The sequence below is a fragment of the Mycetomoellerius zeteki genome, unplaced genomic scaffold (genome assembly GCF_001594055.1).
Source record: "Mycetomoellerius zeteki isolate Tzet28-1 unplaced genomic scaffold, Tzet1.0 scaffold124, whole genome shotgun sequence".
NCBI lineage: Eukaryota > Metazoa > Arthropoda > Insecta > Hymenoptera > Formicidae > Mycetomoellerius > Mycetomoellerius zeteki.
In genome coordinates this window covers 119,236-137,675 of record NW_017256169.1, presented here as the reverse complement: position 1 = coordinate 137,675, position 18,440 = coordinate 119,236, and the positions used below count along the sequence as shown (strand labels likewise).

General features: G+C 37.7%; 1 protein-coding gene across 1 annotated transcript; it reads right to left on the bottom strand.

Annotated features, from left to right (window-relative positions):
• Nucleotides 1–661: 661 nt before the first annotated feature.
• On the bottom strand, nt 662–15,756 carry ACC (acetyl-CoA carboxylase). The gene is given in 13 exon segments (XM_018461582.1): nt 662–1,465; nt 1,554–1,834; nt 1,920–2,199; nt 2,398–6,243; nt 6,374–6,834; nt 6,905–7,238; nt 7,314–7,527; nt 7,624–7,921; nt 8,151–8,481; nt 8,573–8,696; nt 13,438–13,744; nt 15,581–15,619; nt 15,622–15,756. Coding segments are annotated over 13 exon segments (7,173 nt in total). The 5' UTR covers nt 15,665–15,756; the 3' UTR covers nt 662–850.
• Between the last annotated feature and the right edge of the window lie 2,684 nt (nt 15,757–18,440).

Here is an 18,440-nt window from a genome sequence, read left to right as displayed (position 1 = left end):
AATTATTAGCTCTTGATTTTTAGATTAATGTCCATGTTAATTTACTGCAATACAAATTTTCATATTTACAGTCGAATATAAAAATGTTCAATTCCTGAAAGTTCAATAGACGCTAAAGAAATCTAACAAATTCTTCTACGAGAACAAACAATCAGAATTTCAAGGAAATTCGTAGCTGAGGGAATGTCCGATATCTTAGGTATAAATCTTCTTGTATTCCCGTATACAATTATAGGGTGCTTTCCATTTGATGATACAAGTCGACACAATTCGACATAAACGTTGTTCTATCCTTCTTGACATTCAGAGAGCGACAAAGATAGAACGACACTTATGTCGACTTGTGTCATCAAATGGAAAGCACCCATAATCTATAAGTAATCAAAATGACATTGATGCGTTTTTCTATTTTTTCTTAAATATCTTCGAATATATGAAGCGCTTTGCATTAAAGAGATTATGAAAAAAATTATTTAACAAGTTAATCAGACACTACCTCTTCTAGTGTACTTTGAATTTCTTACACCATTAATTTTTAAATAAAATTTAATTTAAATAAAATTGTAATTTAAACCATCGAAATACCTCGACGTTTAATGTTAAAAAGAGGTGATGGTTGTGTTCATATTCCAATCAAAATTTAAAAAATTTAGGTCTTACGAAACACTATTTATTCCAAATATCTACTCAGTTATTATTACTCCTTAATATCAGAAGAGATTTACATTAATATGAATACCTAATTATATATGTCTTTGAAGATGAATTGTACTATTGATGTGCGTTTAAATGTTAATAAGTTGGAATGAATACATAACATGGAACAGGTACACGTATATGCGAAATGCACTCAGGATGAAACGCTTGAGTCCTTATGATGTTCTTGCCCCGTTGTCTCTAATTGCGATAAAGTTCTTTGCAACTCTGCTCGTTCGGCTGGTTGCAATCTGTGCGCAATTTCCAGCACTGCGTTCAATCTTATTTCCGGACAGATTTCCAGAGCTTCCTTGATACGCGTTACTACCGCGTCTCTCTTCACACACGTTATATTACGCGATACCACACTGTCGTCCGTTTTACATTGCGCTTCCAACCAACAGGCTGCGGCTTCGTCTTGATCCCACAAATACGACTCCGTTGCTCCCTTGTCTTCGATGAACCAGCGTCGAAGCATCGCTTCTACTTGTCTAACATCGAAATTAGGCTGCGTTGATAGAATTTCATTCTTAATTTCCTCTTCGAAAAGTCGCCGTCGTAATCGCCAATAGAATAGCTGACGCGCTTTTTTCCACGGTATTATTTCCTGAATTGTATTTTTCTCGAACATTCTCTCCGGCGTATCGTGCAAATCAGCAAAATGAACGGCGACTTGACGGTAAATTGACTCCAAAATCTGTTCGCGCTTGCGAATTTGCGCTTCGATCTCGGCGCGTTCCTCCGCCGTGTTTACTGTTGTTAATTTTTCCTAGAAACACGCACAGTTACATGAACGTTACATAAATGTAATATCAAGAGTTTTTGATATAAAAAGATGAAGAATCGCCCTTACGTACTTTTAATTTTATTATAACGAGATCAACTCTATGCATAGTCTTCACGATGTCCTTGGTACGAAATTTAATTTCTACCATACCGTCGGGTTCCAAGATGCCACCTCTACTGTTATTATCGGCAAACATCTCCATAAAACGAGGATTTATCATAGGATCAACGACCGCCCAAGCGCCACCCCTAAGTTCCGCGTTCGGTGGGATGTAAACAAATACCGGCTTGCAATATTGCCGCAGTCCGTCCACGATATACGCGCCGAACTTGACGATCTGCTCATACATATCTGTAAGCAAGATATAATGAATTAAAGCAATTAGTGAAATTGGGACAATGGTCGAGCAATGATCGATAATCGAAGATAAGCTCACCTTTCATACCGCCAGAGAAGCCTCTCCAATTAGCGAAGATAAATAGCGGCAACTCCTCTTTTCCGAAATCTTGAATAGCTTGAGCAGTTTTGTACGCGCTATCCGGAAACCAAACTTGTCCTGCTTGAGATATAGTTTTAGCTTCCGAATCTAAATTGGCAGGGTCAGCTGGCAAATGCAGCTCGACAGTCCTCGTTTCGACAGCGATAACGCCACATGGTATGCCACCGAGCCTAGCTCGTCCCGTTACTACTGTTTGCGCCCATGGTCTCATTATTTCCTGTTTTATAAAAACAAAAGCAAGTTAACAATACTGCCGAGTTTCCTAATAAAAAAAAATTAAGAGTTTTCTAAAAAATTATATATAAAAGTTCTAAAAAATTTTGAAATTTATATAAAAATTCTAAAAATTATACAAAGAATTTTAATAAGAAAAATTTTCATTAGGGTTGTAAGATCGAAAATAGGAAGAACTCACATGCCACGAGCCTCGATCGAAGAAGCCACTTTCCCAGACATTCGACTCGGTACAATTTCTGCCTTCCAGCATCCATCTCGGATCATAAGCTGCTTTTGTAGGCACGTAACCGATCTCTCGATCGATTGGATCCGTGATGGGTGACAGTATCGGTAACGAGGCACCTTTATTTTTAGGAAAGTAACTTAGCCACTTCAGGACAGTCGCCACTCCGTCCAAGTCCCGATCGTCGGTCGCGTGAGATACCCCATTGTTGTGCATAATCTGTGTACCGCCCAGTTGATTGTTGCTAGCGTAAACCTCGCGACCCAGCACGGTATTTAATGCTCTATAACCAGTTAAAATAATATGCGAATTCTCAATCTGAATTATTCTTTGACCGAGGCGGACCAGATAGGCGCCGATACCAATCGCACGGCATGACACTATAGAGATTGTGATCGTTTCGTTGTATGCTCTTGATGTTTCTCCCGCGATTAGACCGGCATACTGTAAATTCTCCACCCCTAGATTGTCATCCTTGCCGATGATGTCTGTGATTTTGTAACGTGATTCTCCCGCAGGGTCCTCGATCAACGATGCCTTCACCGAGTTAAGGGGCGCCAAGCGCGCATAATCATCCGGCGTGAGATATATGTACTTGAAACCCTTCTCCGGTTCGTTCTCGTCTTCCCACGCGATCCTGAAAAGAGCCTTCACCTCCTCGGCTAGACCAAGACGTGCTCCAGAATTGGCGGAAAAGTATATACGTGGACACCCAAGTTGTCTCGCTTTCTCGGAAGCTCTACAAAACACAAGATCCTCGCGCGTCCCGAATGAGCCTATCATATACGTTAAATCGTTGGCAATAAGTATAATGTCCCTGCCGAATGGATATTCCGGAGTATACAGAGTCAACTGCCACGCGACCATGCCAACGTCGTTCTCGCCCGGCAGGCGCTTCTGCTCGACCAATTGTTCCCCTTCCAATACTAATTCCACGATATCCATCACTGGACTAGGAATCGTAATCGGATTTTGACCTTCGCTCGGTGGTGTCTCCTCAATGTATTTCTGCCATAGTTTCTCGAGCTGTTGCCGGAACATATCCGGCAAATCGTATACGTAAGTCGTGCCGGCGCTTTGCGCCTGAAATCTCTTCGCTTGGAGATAATCTTTGGTCAGATATGGCGTGGAGATCGGTAGTCCGTGCATAGGACCCGGCCTCCAATTGGTTCCGTTTGCTCCAATAGGCGGATAAGATTCAAAGCGAATGATACCCGTCTTGGAGTCGGTAGCTTCCGTGTACAAGTGCAAGTCAATGCTGTATCCACTATCATTGGCAATACAGAGACGTACATTAGAGGTCGGTTTTCCTGGTGCGGGTCGTATAGTCATCTTTATCTCTGCCTGTCGGACGTGCAGCTTCCATAATCTTGGCCCGTATCGTAGCACCATGCTTGTCACACTCTCCTCTATTCTGCTAGGATCCATGATGACTGTGGGTACAAAGTTCAAGAAAATGTGATTGCACTCGGTCCGTTTAGCGAGAGGATGCGAGAACGCAACTTCCAGCTCGTCCATGGCCTCGAGCAAAACACGCTCGCCTTCGTTATGAAGATAATCGAAGCTAGCCTCCTTCGTGATAAGGTCGGAATGTCGTATAATCGAGCGAATGAAAAAACGATAATCCGTAACTTGCTGACCCTTTGCGACCTTGGCTTGCCCGAGATACAGATGCATCTTCTGATTGGATGTTGGAAGTGCCTCGAGATCGTACGTTCGCATACGATTCAATTCCAATTGGAAGGCGCAACCGGGCTCGAGATGCCGGTAGATTCTGTCCTCGACGAAGCCTTCTCGCTGACGGAAGGTGAAGAATTTGGGGAACTGCCTCTTCTTGAGCGCGGCGAACGTAACTCTTCGGATGCCACGGGATATCAACTCATCTTTGTTGTTCGCGCACCAATCTCCAAACATTCTGGCCATAGTGGCGTCATCCTCGGTGCCATTCTCCTTGACTGCGATGCTCAATATGTAAATTGGCTCTGCGAATTTGTCGTTAGTAGTTGCCGCTGTCGTCGTGGTTGTCGTCTCAGCCGCACTCAAAGAAACGTTGATCGATGTACTGTGCCTCGATTCGCTACCAGCGGCTTCCACTGCCTCCAACAGTTTCGCAGACACTATCGGCGTCGGACTCGATAGATCCTCCAGTAGGTCCAAAATCTCGTCTACATACTGGCTAAAGTGATTGAGATCCTGAAAGGCCGCCATCGCGCCAGCTCTGTGGTCCACCAGAGATTGATTCTGACGATTAGGATGATTGCTGGGTAAAACAAATTGGAAATACACCAATGGGATCTCGCCAGACAGCTCCAAATGTTGCAAACACGTCAGTTCATAACTGATATAAGCTCGTCGTACGTAGACTTCTAAGGCTGCGTTGCACACCGCGCGATTGGAATGATAGAAAAAGTCGTGAAGTATGTCGAAGATGGACGTTTCCGAGAGAATGAGTTTCTGCAGATTTTCTGGATGGAAGTCGTGCCCATACATATCCACCGCGGAAAGAAATATAGATTCCATCTGATTATGTCTGAGCTCATATGCAGGTTGATGGGCAGCGATTAACACCTGCCTAGCCCTCAATGCAACGCGGCTGTGCTCCGTACGATTCAGACTGGTTAATTCCGTCAACGTGCTCGATAGCTCGTCCGTGAGACCGGGTTCGTTTGCCCACAGATGATCGATCAACATAGTAACTAGGACGTTCTTCTTCGTCACTTGATTGTGACTGAAGATCATACCAGTCACAGTGGTTACGTCATCCTTGTACTTTTCTATCAGTGCGGAGACACACTTATCATAATGACCTTGTTGGAATTGGCTTTCGACCGTGTAATATTGTCGGAGAAGTTCATGCACGGCGGTCTTCATTCGACCGCGTATACCGTTCCGGTATCTTTGTACCAATTGCACGATAGCTTGAGTAGTCAGGAAGAACACGTCTCGCTCGGCTCTTTTGGACAAGGTCGCCGCGTGTCCATCAATTACAGCGGCGATTTGTTGACTGGGAAATTGAGCTAAGATCGACGTGATGTTTCGCTCGTACAAAGACATTAATTTGCGAATCTTTTTCTCCACCGAGACAGGGATTCTGCCAGATATCGTCGCGATCACCTCCTGCAATTCCAACAATGGCAAGTTAGGATCGCGTAACGAGAACATGAACTTTTCAATTAGTTCACGTAAACGTGGCAAATGGTACGGATCGGGTAGGCAGTAGCCAGCCAAAGTATTTTCCAAAGCATTTCGATACTTGGTGTGAAGATGATTCAGTTTTTCCGGTACAGCTGATGCTACCGCCGCAGGAAATTGTCCTGTGTATTCTTGCGCTTTCGTCACCAGTGACGGATCATCCAACTCGAGATGCGCGATAAATGTACCGGCTTCTAATATAGCGCCAGGTCTCTTTACATAAAAAACACTTCCCGCTTCGCTGGCGGTAACAGTCATGACCATCTTCATTACTTCAATTTCGGCGTATGCCTGACCAGAGCCAACGTGACCCCCGTCCTCGACCAAGAAATTAATTAACTTGCCGGCCGACGGTGATCTCAATAAGGACGGATCATTATCTTTCTCAAAAATACATGTCTGATTTCCAATTACGATCCTATAACGATCCATCTCTTCACGCATATAAGTCGTAAAACTGGCACCATCCAGTGAAAGCAGCAATCCTCCGTCCGACATGCGATGGATTTCAATTTCTTTGTAGGAGCCGTTCATCACGAGGAAGTAAGTATTGGGACCAGATTTGGCAGCCTGTACTTTATATTTGTACCCGTCGTTAATAAGTTCTACCTGCAATACGTAATGTAGTAGAAGAAAACAAAAATAGTCTGTAACATATACCATAAAATCAATCCCAAAGTAATTTGAAAAAGCACATGCGTAGTATTATTCAAATAACATTAATAAGACAGGAACTTACATCAATAACGTTATCTAAATCATTGCTGGCCTGTATTTGGCCTTTCTCCAAGGCAGTTTGAAAGCCAGTAAAAGCCGCTGTGATCGTTCTATCGGCAATATGAAGTGCTCCGCATGTAACAGCCAATATAATATCTGGTTTGTCGCTTCGGACACGTTCGGCGATCAGCAAATCGAGCCATGCAGTATCTATATTATTCTGTAGAAAGGATTCGGTCTCCAGCAATGTGATAAGATACTCAACCGTTGTTCTAAAATCGCCTCTGATGCTCAATTCTTTTAGAGCCACGACTAAATTCTCTCTAGCTTGATTACGGTCCTCACCCCACGAAAAACAATGGCCAAATTGAGAATCCGCGAATTCGTGAAGTCCTCCTGAAGCTCCAACTGAGAAATACCCCCAAACGTTTTTGGATGATCGGAAATTCAACTCTTGCACCGTGCCAGAACTCGGCTTGAAACCTAAAATTCAAATAAGTTATATGATTTTTAGAAAAAAAATTAAATCTTTTGCGGTAGAAAGCTATCTTACCTTCGTCAGGATTTTCGCTGGTGATTCTAGCTGCGATAACGTGACCCCACGGTTGAGGTTTATGACGAGGCTGGTCGAAATCAATCGGATTATCGCCCCAAGGACTCTCACCATATAAAAGACGTATATCTTTGATGTGGTGCAATGGTAAGCCCATTGCTATTTGTAGTTGGGCGGCCGGCAGATTCACATCCGATACCATCTCGGTACAAGGATGCTCTACTTGAAGACGAGGATTTAACTCCAAGAAATAATACCTGCCCGCTGTGTCATATAGATACTCGACGGTCCCCGCACTAACGTATCCCACCATTTTTGCTAATCTTACAGCGGCCTATTGTTCGATAGTAAACCATTAATAGCGCAATCAATAACACAGTGTCGAGGATATAATTATTGTAATATTTACTTTTTCCATTTCTTCGAAAACCTCTGGCTTGGCAATCACGGCAGGTGCTTCCTCGATGATTTTTTGATGTCTTCTCTGGATAGAACAGTCGCGCCCGAACAATGATATCGCGTTACCATAATTGTCGGCCAGTAATTGCACTTCCAAGTGACGAGCGCATTTGGCTAATTTCATAATAAATATTGGTGAGCCGGGTATTTCGATCTGCACTTGCCTAAACGTTAGAAATCCTTGTGATAAAAATGTATTACACAGTGCTATATATGTAGTAAAAGTCCTTTTTCTTTTAAACAGAACTTTGGGATTTTACCTAAATAAAGCGGGCAATTCTTCGGCGTTTTCGACTTTTCTTATTCCTTTACCACCACCACCTTCGCTCGCCTTCACCATAACCGGAAAGCCGATCTTGTTAGCCGCTGCTAGACACTCTTCCACCGTGGCAACGCATCCTTTTTTGAAAAGTTCCGATGATATCTTGATTTTTTTCCCGCTGTATTGCGCTGTCAATTCCGATCCTGACCAGGGAAGCGTTGGTACATCCGCGGTTTGAGCGACTATGCTAGATGCAATCTTATCACCCAAAGCCCACATAGCTTTTTCGGACGGTCCTGTCAAAGAATGTAGAAATATAAGAATATAAAATCGCATCGGCACGAAAATGCGTAAATATTAAAATTTTGTGAAAAGTTGTTACGCGCGATAATTAATTCTTTATTCTTATCAATAATATCGATAAAATAATAGGAGAAACGCAAATTATGCGTATCTTTGATTTTCTTTAATTTCTTTAATTTGTTTTAATCCGATTTTTTTAATGTTATTTAATATTATTTATACCAATAAAGCAGATGTTATTTTTGTGAAGTAGTTCCGGAAGTTTAGGATTTTCTGAAGCGTGACCCCATCCAGCCCAAACTGCATGAACTTGAGTACGTATTGCGATATCAACGATAAGTTCCACGTTAGCGTAATTATTGTTGTTGGTCCCACCCGGTACAGGCACGTACTGATCTGCCATTTTGATGTACTCCGCGTTCGCCTTCAAATCTTCCGGAGTGACCATCACCACGAAACGCACAGCTCTCTCGTTTTTGAACATCTCGTACGACCAGCGTCGAATCGATCGCATACATTTAACTGCTGCGATACCATTATTGGCAATCAGCACCTAAGACAATAATTCATAACATAAAGATCTGTAGCAAATCTTGATAGTTTTTTCACTTTGAGCTGAAACATCGGATGAAACAAATGCTTACCTTGTTGATAACTTTGGTACCTCCGAAGCGATGGACAAACTCTTCAGGAGTCGCTACGGTAAAGTCCTTCTCATGAAACCGACTCTGCGCCTGGATCATCACCGTACCCTGTGACATGCTGGGCCTGTTGAACAATATATACGTTCATGAGTATTTATTATCATACTTGATGATACATATTAAGTTCTGCAAATTACGTTCCGCTTATAATGTCGACCGATAATATATTTCCGTTCGTTACGAGTAAAACTCCCATCATCAACTCATCAAATTCTACAATCTATACACGCCAATTTTCAATCTAAATTTAAATTTTCAACCTTGAAACGCTATCCAGCTGATATTTTTCAAAATAAATTTTTCACAATAGTTAAGAATGCTTAACAACTGTGATATATAATAGTGATATATATAAATATATAAATATATCACATATTCGCAAAATAAAATTTTTTAATCTTGAAATCGATGGATGTTTCGCATTTCATTTGTATTCTTCTCTTCGAGACTGATGCTCTCCTCGTTATTTTTTAGAGATATCAACGGATTTCCTGAGAGAGTTCCTCCAATTTGTATCTTTCTCTGCATTTTCTTATATCAAGATAAATCTCTTTATCTATCTCATCATACGATTTCCTGCATAAATTGGTCTAATTACTTAAATCCCGAATGGCAGAAACGAATAAATATGCACGCGATTACGAAAACCAGGATAAAAATTGAATAGCACCAAACATCATTCACGGACTAGCTAGAAATTTTTCTCATTTAAGCAGTACGAAAAATTTGAAGATATAGAGGCTAGATCCACGATCTCGAGATGCATAAATAATTCTGTAAATCAAGTTTGGCATTATCACATTTGCATATTGTCATAAAAAGCGAGAGCTTTCCGTCACGCGATCAGTACATGCAGAAGAAAACTAGTACACAGAAATAATGGTTTTGCTGAGCAAGCCTAAAATTTAGCTATACAGGGTATTTCATTTTAAGTGATATGGTCGATTATCTCGCAAATCGATGATTTTATTGAAAAATTTTTCGAAAGTTGCATGGCTTGAAGAGCTTTGGAAAGCTCTTGAGACAAGCTACAAAAAAATGTAATAAAAAATAGGGGTTTCCATTTAAAAAAACATTAATGACCTTGACCTGATTTTGACAAGGTCACACAAGGTCAAGTCCACATTTCTATCATGTGTCCCCCTTCAAGCCATATAACTTTGGTTCGAAAAATTTTTCAATAAAATCATCGATTCGCGAGATAATTGATCATATCACTTAAAATGAAACATCTTGTATATATGTATATATAGATACAGATTTGAAAATAATTTTGTCATACATTTGTAATATTGTAATTATAATTACATGTTACCATAATTATGATTATTACTGCCATAATGTTAATAATAATAACTATATGTATAGTTCAATCAACAAATATATATAGTTGGCAATTTATTGCAATATACAGGGTGTTCGGTAAGTTTTGACAAAGCGCTCGTATGTAGATAGGGCGGACTAAACTGAGTCGAAAAATTCTCTACCATTTTGCAATTTTCGCAATTTTTTTTTTAGTTACCTAATGAATAAAATATTTAAAATCGACGCATAAAACAACTTTAAAATACCTTTAAGAATTCGTTAAGAAACATCTGTATATTTCATAAAAAACTCTGAAAGAAATCTTAAAGTTGTCTTATACGTCGATTTTATTCGCTTTTATTCGACAATTTTTAAAAATTAATATCTCGCTATTGCAAAATTATGCACAACTTCAAGTAAGCATAACTCCGTGAAAAATGTGTAAATATACTATATATAATTCTAGTATACTAGTTATAATATTGTGTATTATAATAAGCGGTATGAAGCATTATTATGCATTATTAGGTACTGTAGAGCATTATTAGAGCATTACTGGGTATTAGTGAATTAATTCTAGGATATTAATGGGCATTGTTAAGACATTAGGAGACTACTAGGGTATTAATGAGCATTATTAGGACATTAGTATTAGGCATTACATAAAAAATTCAATAGCACTGCCTAATATTTAGGTATTAGTAGGCATGATGTACACGATTTTAATCAGCAATTTACATTAATGTTCTATTTATGTATATATGGTAATTTATTTCTCATTTTCTTAAACTTTATCTTTTATTTTACAAAAATGCAAAAATTATCTCTCTAATTATTTTTCAATTCCTTTTTTTATTATTTTTCCTACACAAAAACAGATTATACAAGAAAAAGAAAAGATACACACATATTGTATATATCCTTTACTTAAAAAATTACACAACTAAAAAAACATTATTTTCGAGTTATTACTATAAATGATGAATTAAGTAAAACATCATCTTACTTCATTAAAAACAAATTTAACTTTATAAAAAATCAGCGCAACTTAAAAAGGTTTTAAAAAAAGTCATCACAGTTAAAAAAAAGTTTTTTAAGAGTTGTAAAACGAAAATTTCAAAAATGTGATAATGTTAATAATACATTCTTTTTGTTGATATTATTTAATTAGTTAATAATTTTCTATCAACTTGAAAAATAGTTTGTCTCCTTTTCTAGAAAATTTTATTTTTTAAGTTATGTCGCTTTTAAAATAGGAAAATGATATTATTATATACATTTATATTTGATTACATAATACATTTTTTTAAATGAAATTTAATTCTCTTTTAGAACTATAATATTACATTTATAAAAGTATCGAAACACCAGGTAAAAAAGCATCAATCATTTTGAAATAGGATGGGTGTGTGTGTGTTTGCAACCTTACTTTGATAATTTTATAAAAACAATAATAATTACGACTAACAATGCTATAGTACCGGCATAAGAAAGATTATAAAATTATATTTATACGATGTGTGTATTGATATCATTATATCGATCATACAATCAGAGTACGGCATTTTAAAATTTGCTTATCAAGCTTATTCATATACCAAACAAAAAGCAATCGTCATCAATTACACGTTAAAAGAATATAGAAACCTATTTATTCTTTTCACAAATTCACCTCGTTATTTTTCCTTTATGCGGGCAAATCGCGGTAAATTTTACACTTAAATGTTACACGTTAACGTTCAAATATTTACGCTTAAATATAAATACATAAAGATTCCGAATTCGCGGAAATTGCGACACATTCTAAAATTGAAATGCAGCGACAACATATTATGTAACGGTACGTTTTTCGTCCAATGCATCAAACAAAGTTGTTACGAACGAAGACGACGACTTTTCATTCAATATTTTAATTTTCAAAGGAAATCGTACGGCCATGTGGAAAGTTGTTGCGATAACGTCTTTTTATCTTATACTTTATAAGCGGTCGCGTGCGAAGAACGTGCGCGCGCGCTCGTGTGTGTAGAAAAAAAAGAAAAAGAAAACTAGTCTTTTCATTATCGGTTCTTCAAAAGTATCTGACGATAACCGTGTAAGGTCGAATCACACATTCGCGGCATTTAAAATGCACGGAGAAACCAATCTATACATCGCGCATGAATGCTTTAAGCTAGGTCCACAACCTTGCTTTAAGAGGTCATAAGCCGTAAGCTTTAAATTGTAAATGACAATATATCGGCCACAGAATTTATGTTTTTAGGTCGTAAGAATTGGGTTTTGCTCAATTCGCTTAAGTCTAACGATTAAAGTCTACACGCAAAAAAATATTTTGCTGCTCCAGCTAGAATTATAGCTGTTTTTTTGTATCATACGCATAGAATTTATAGCACAAATCTAAATTCTATCTCTGTCATCTATATGATTAGGTGCAATACATATCTAATATCACAGTACTTGCTAGAAATTTATCTATTTTAGCTATTTTTCGTAGTTAAATAATTTTCGCTATAACTCCAAGATCACTTTTTTGAGTGTAAAGACTGCGCAAAAACAGTTTAAAGACAGAAATTATTGTCACTTAATCTCTTTCGACTTACTACTTAAGGCTTCTTAAAGCAAGATTGTGGACCTAACCTTATGATTTATCTAAAACGTAAATATTCCTGATAACGGTCTTAAGAAGTCCGTGACGACACAGCACTTAAAATACCCTCTACTTTCGCCTCGATTTTCACAGAAGGAAACGATCATATATAATTGCATCACGAGGCGAACTGTTTGAATATGCAAACGTTCATTGTCCCGCCACAGAGGTGAGAAAGGTTACGGAATTACGTTCTAAAAAATATGGGTTTAAAAGGATATACAGATTTAAGAGGAGACGCCAGCAGGTTGACGGATAGAAAAATAGTTACTATCTTTAGCGTGCAATTGTGATATTAATAATTTATGTTGACGCACACACACACACACATACACATACACACACACAATTTAATTTGATACAAGTTAAAAGTTTACATTTTGAATCAATTGTGACATTAATAATTTACGTTGACACACGCACAAACAAATTCATGAATTTTCAGCCGTCTTATTCTTCATTTTCATGGAGATTTGTGTGAATGGTAAATTCTGTCGCGCTCTGATGAAACTCATAGCGTATTCGGCCCGAGCGGATTTGTACCAATATACGAGGTTGGATTAATGACGTACGCTCTCCTATTGGTAGAACATGTAACATCAACCAATAGAAGAACGTTATCCAAATCGGTGCAAACCTGTTCGGGTCGAAAACATCATTATATGAGATTCGAGCGAGATAACCGAAAGTTCTCTTCGTTTAAGGCAATCGGGGGACATCTGAATTGGATTTACTTTTGCTTATTATCACATATCATTGATTTTTCGAATACTGAGAGTTCGTAACAAGATCACATTTTGGAATTAGTTTGATCACACATAATGTAATGGGGTAAAAAAAAAAATACAAAAATCACCTGAGGCGCTTACGCCGCTCGACCAATCCTGCCGCGGCATTGATCTGCATCTGCAAATTGCCGTTATCGCTCCCATCGCTCGGGAAGCTATCTTCGATCTCCTGCACCTCGTTAGGATCAGTATCGCGATTGTGATTGAGCTCTTGTTCGCCATGTTCGGGCTCCCCGACAACAAAGCTCACCGACGACTCCGACATCTCTCTCGCGCGAGCGGACTCCAACGGATTGATACAGTGGACAGTCTCCACAGTCTCCTTACTGGATTCCGCCGAACCGGAAGGGGATAACAGCACGCGTTCGATGTTACCTTTAAAAACACATTCGCGGATGTATACCCGAGGTGAAATCGATAATTTTGAAGAAAATTATACGATGCGTTTGGAGCACGTGACAATCTCCCTTAGAAAGACCAATGTTAAGGACGCTTTGAAAAGTTTGCTACTCACCCGAAAGAATTTACTATTAAAGGGTCGTCTATATATATATATATATACACACATAGAAGTCGTAGACGGTCGCGGAAGTCTTAAGTCGTAGGAAACCAACCAATCACAATCAAATATAAGGAGAATACTCGACTAGAATTGGTCAATTTCTTACGATTTGAAATCCTGCGACTGTCTACGACTTCTATGTAGACGAACCTTTAGAGGATCTTACACGGGATCTACAATAGAAATCGTAGTGGTCGTAGGATCTTAAATCGTAGAAAACTGACTAATCATAGTCAATTATTCTTCTCATATTCGACTGTGATTGGTTAATTTTCTATCCTAAGACCCTACGACTTCTATTGTAGACCCCGCGACTATTAAGAGGATCGCACGGCAATATAGAACTGTTTGACAAGTGGACATTGCAAGAGAATCCCTTTTGTGAAAAGTAGGAAGAGGAAAGAAGAGAAGAAAGAGTATGCATCGTGTGGTATCACACGTGATGGTCTATGAATCCCGTGATTGTTTCAAGGGAAAGACACACAAGTGCGTAGACACAGTCACTAGCGGAAGTAAGAAAAGAGCGTAAATCGAGTGTACAGGGAAAGTGACAGAAATGTAAACGAAACTTCCAGGAGACTTAGGATCGCGACATAGACTTTTGCGCATAACGTATAGTGCATAAGAAAATCAACCAATCGAAGTTCTTCTTTTCCGTGAAGTGGAAGGAAAAGAAGGATTCAGATTGGTTGATTCTCTTATGCGTTATGCGTTATGTTTTATGCAAAGCTTTGTGTCCTTAAATTGGAGCAGCGTTTTAACTTTGACTGCTAAGTTGATTCTGGTATTGAGTTCAATAAATCCAATGTATTTTATTTTATTGCTTTTTAAATGCCTATAATTTGTATTGACTCTTTAATGTCTTAAATATTACACTTGCACTAAGAAAAATATTTTGATTATATTAGCGTATATGATAGAATACATTTTAGTAACTAAATAGAATTTTTGGTTATCATGATTGGATTTGATATGTTGTAGCTAATAATAGTTAACTATAAGAATTTGATTAATATTTTTATATATATACAACTTCTAATTATATTTACTAGACGTTTCTTCATTAAAAAGTTATTCTGACTCAATTAAATAAATTTAGTATTATTATCAAGAAATTTTCATATACTTAACAAGAAGGAATTAATCATCTGATAATTTCTAGAAACATAATTCGTTTATTTTCGAACAAACATAATGGGGCGTGTTCGGATTTCCACCCGGATGCTCCCCAGAGCATGTCATGTCATCCATATTTAACATACGGTAAACAATAAGAACGAAGTGATGTCTACTGGGTGGTACTCGGATGGTGCGAATCTGAACACAGCCTTTGGCATCTATCATATTTTCAATTTATGCAAACCAGTTTCTTTTGCCAGCGTAGTAAAATCGTTCTTAATCAGATAAATAAAACCATCGCTCCTAAATGAATGGTGGGACTCACGTGAATTTTTTTACGCATCATCCAAATATGTGATTATGGCAATCAAAATGTTAAAAGGTAAACGCCACGTTTATGTTTCACTATTCCAATTCACGCTTCTTCCGCTTCCTGGAAGTGTCACTTTTCTCGTACACTCAACTTACGCTCCGATCCTTTCGCCAGAAATGCACGTGGACTATATGATATGAATTGGCAAGGAAAGTACCGTACAGGGAGTCCAGAAGACGGCGTAGCATACCCAGTTACGTTCTCCACTTCTTGATATTTCCTCTTCCCTTACGAGAGGCATGTAAATTCGAAGCAAACAGGCCACCGCGTTGAAGATATACGCGGCCGAAAGGGTACTGAAGACGACAACGACGTTTCGCACCGGATCGCGCGCACTATACTGACTGGCTGGGAGATTCACGCGAAATAAGTTGCACTGTCCCGTGGCGGGGCAATTCAACTACGTGTTCTGCACGAGCCGAACATGACTGACGATCGCCCAGGTTCAAGGGTCGTCGCGGTAACGTCGGCCGGTCATGCGGCAATCACGTCGATCATCCATTTCACGCGGAGCTCTCGCGCGTCTTACATTCATTACCCCGGATCTACAATAGAGTTTTAAGCTTTAAGTCATAAGAAATGGACGAATCATAGGTGTTTTAAGCATTAAGTCGTAAGAAACTGACCCATTACCTCGGATCTACAATAGAGTTTTAAGCCTTAAGCTATAAGAAATAGGCGAATCACAGTCCATTATTCCCCTCGGATTCGATTATAATTGGTCAATTTCTTACGACTTAAGGCTTAAAACATCTATTGTAGATCCGGGGTTACCAAATTTACTCCGCCTATGGACCTAAACAAAGCGACCATAATTGAGTCGTGGAACGTAATGCGGGGTCTACAACTAAATAAAGAAATCGTAGCGACCGTAGGGTCTTAAGTCGTAGAAAATTGACCAATTATAGTCGATTATTCTTTCTGTGATTGGTTAATTTTCTATGACTTAAGATTGTACGACCGCTACGACTTCTATTGTAGGCCCCGCATAAGTAGTAGTAAATTGACAAAACATTGTGCGTTGACCTACGACTACGATTCACGTTTCATGACTCAATTACCGTAGCAAAAAGGCTGACTTATTATCTTAAGACAGTTCTTTGCGTTACTAAAGACAAGACTTTAAATCATAAGACTGTTTCAAGATTATAAGTCAGCTTTCTGCTAAGGCCCTTCCTTTGTGCTGAAGCCCTATTACTTCAACCCTTCGATCGATCTTCGAGAGATCGCCAAGCCTCTTTGCCGTTCCATTTCTCGCGCGACTTCTTTCTCTTTTTCTTCGCCCGCCAATCGCATCAATCATTCTTGTTGCCATGTCATACTCTTGTGTAAGTAAATAAACAAAAGTGAATTTTGCACTGAGAAAAAAATTTGTAGCATTTGTAACTATAATTACATTTTATTATAAACAATATTAAGATTAGCTTTTATTATAATTATGATTATTACTGCTATAATGTAATAATAACTATAATTATAGTTATTTTCAGTTGCCAAATATATATATGTATTTGTTGATGCAACTATGCACATACAGAATAAATACTATGAGTACTAGATTTTTAAGGGATAATTTCTCATTAAAATTTAAGACGAAAACTTTACATAATGTCCGAAACAAATTAATATCAAAAATACAAGGAATGTCAAAATTAAAAGAAAAAATTTGTTTTTTCCAAAAATTTTGAAAATCACTCGAATTAATTTGATGAAACTTTAATCATGTACAAAGTTTGGAATCATCTTTTAAATTCTTTTGGAGTACTTAGTATCCACCCTGCAGTTATTATTATTAACATTATAGCAGTAATAACAGGGTTGCCACAGAAAATGAATTTTAAAATTCCCTGATTTTTCCGGATGAAAATGGAAAATTTTGCAATATAAAATATGTAAATTTTAACACATTTAGAATGTATCTTACAATCAAGGATTGTAAAAAAACTAGCGTATATTATTAAAAATAACGCAAAAAAGACTTAGTAGCATAATAAAATTTTAAATACAAATTCGAACCAACAAAAAATAAATTAGTATTGGAAAAAAGAATGCAGTCACGAAAAAGGGCGATCAAATAAAAATACTGAATAAAATATAAATTTTAATTATTTTATTAAAATCGTTTAAAGTGCGCGAGTTTTGAACGTATTTGACTATAAACGTCAGACATAATATTAAAAAAATTCTAACAATTATTTGGAATAAGAGCATTTTAAGGAAATTGTGAGCAAATATCAAAATTCCAGACTTTTTTACATTTTCCCCTGACTTTTCCCAATTTTCCATGATCAATTTCAATTTCCTTGACTTTTCTCGGTTTTCCAGGTCTGTGGCAACCCTGAATAATCATAATTATAATAATATGTAATTATAGTTACAAATATTTAAAATTTTTTCTCGCTGTGTGAGCCGGAACATAGGCACTCGTTCATTTACACGCACGAGCATGTAAGAGCAAGTTCGAGATACGGTTCTGTTTACGTCGCCGTCAAGGATCATTGGGCACGGAGATACACTCAATTGTACTTGCAGCAAGGTATTTGTATACTGAGTGGAAAAATACAATTATATCATAATTTACCTAATTTATTTTCGATGCCAACTATATCTTTAATAAGTCTATTATAAATATTATTATTATTATTATTAACATTATACAATAAATAATTATAAAAATAGAGCTGCTGACTACAAAAAATAAATCACATATTTCATCATACAAAATTACAATAAAATTATTTTACTGTAATTTATCTATAATTTATAGTCATTTTCAGTGCTATTTATATGTTTTTTTTGTTGACAGAATTATAAATATAATTATTTACTCACAATTGTTACTAACGTATAGAACAGTAACTACCCATCGACCACAGCATCGACGTTTGCAGCAATATTGCTACAACGTTGCAACATTGCATATTGCAATGCAATGTTTCAGAAACATTGTTAAAATGTAGATATGCAACATTATTTTAATAATGTTGCAGCAATATTAAAAAAAATTTTTTCAAATA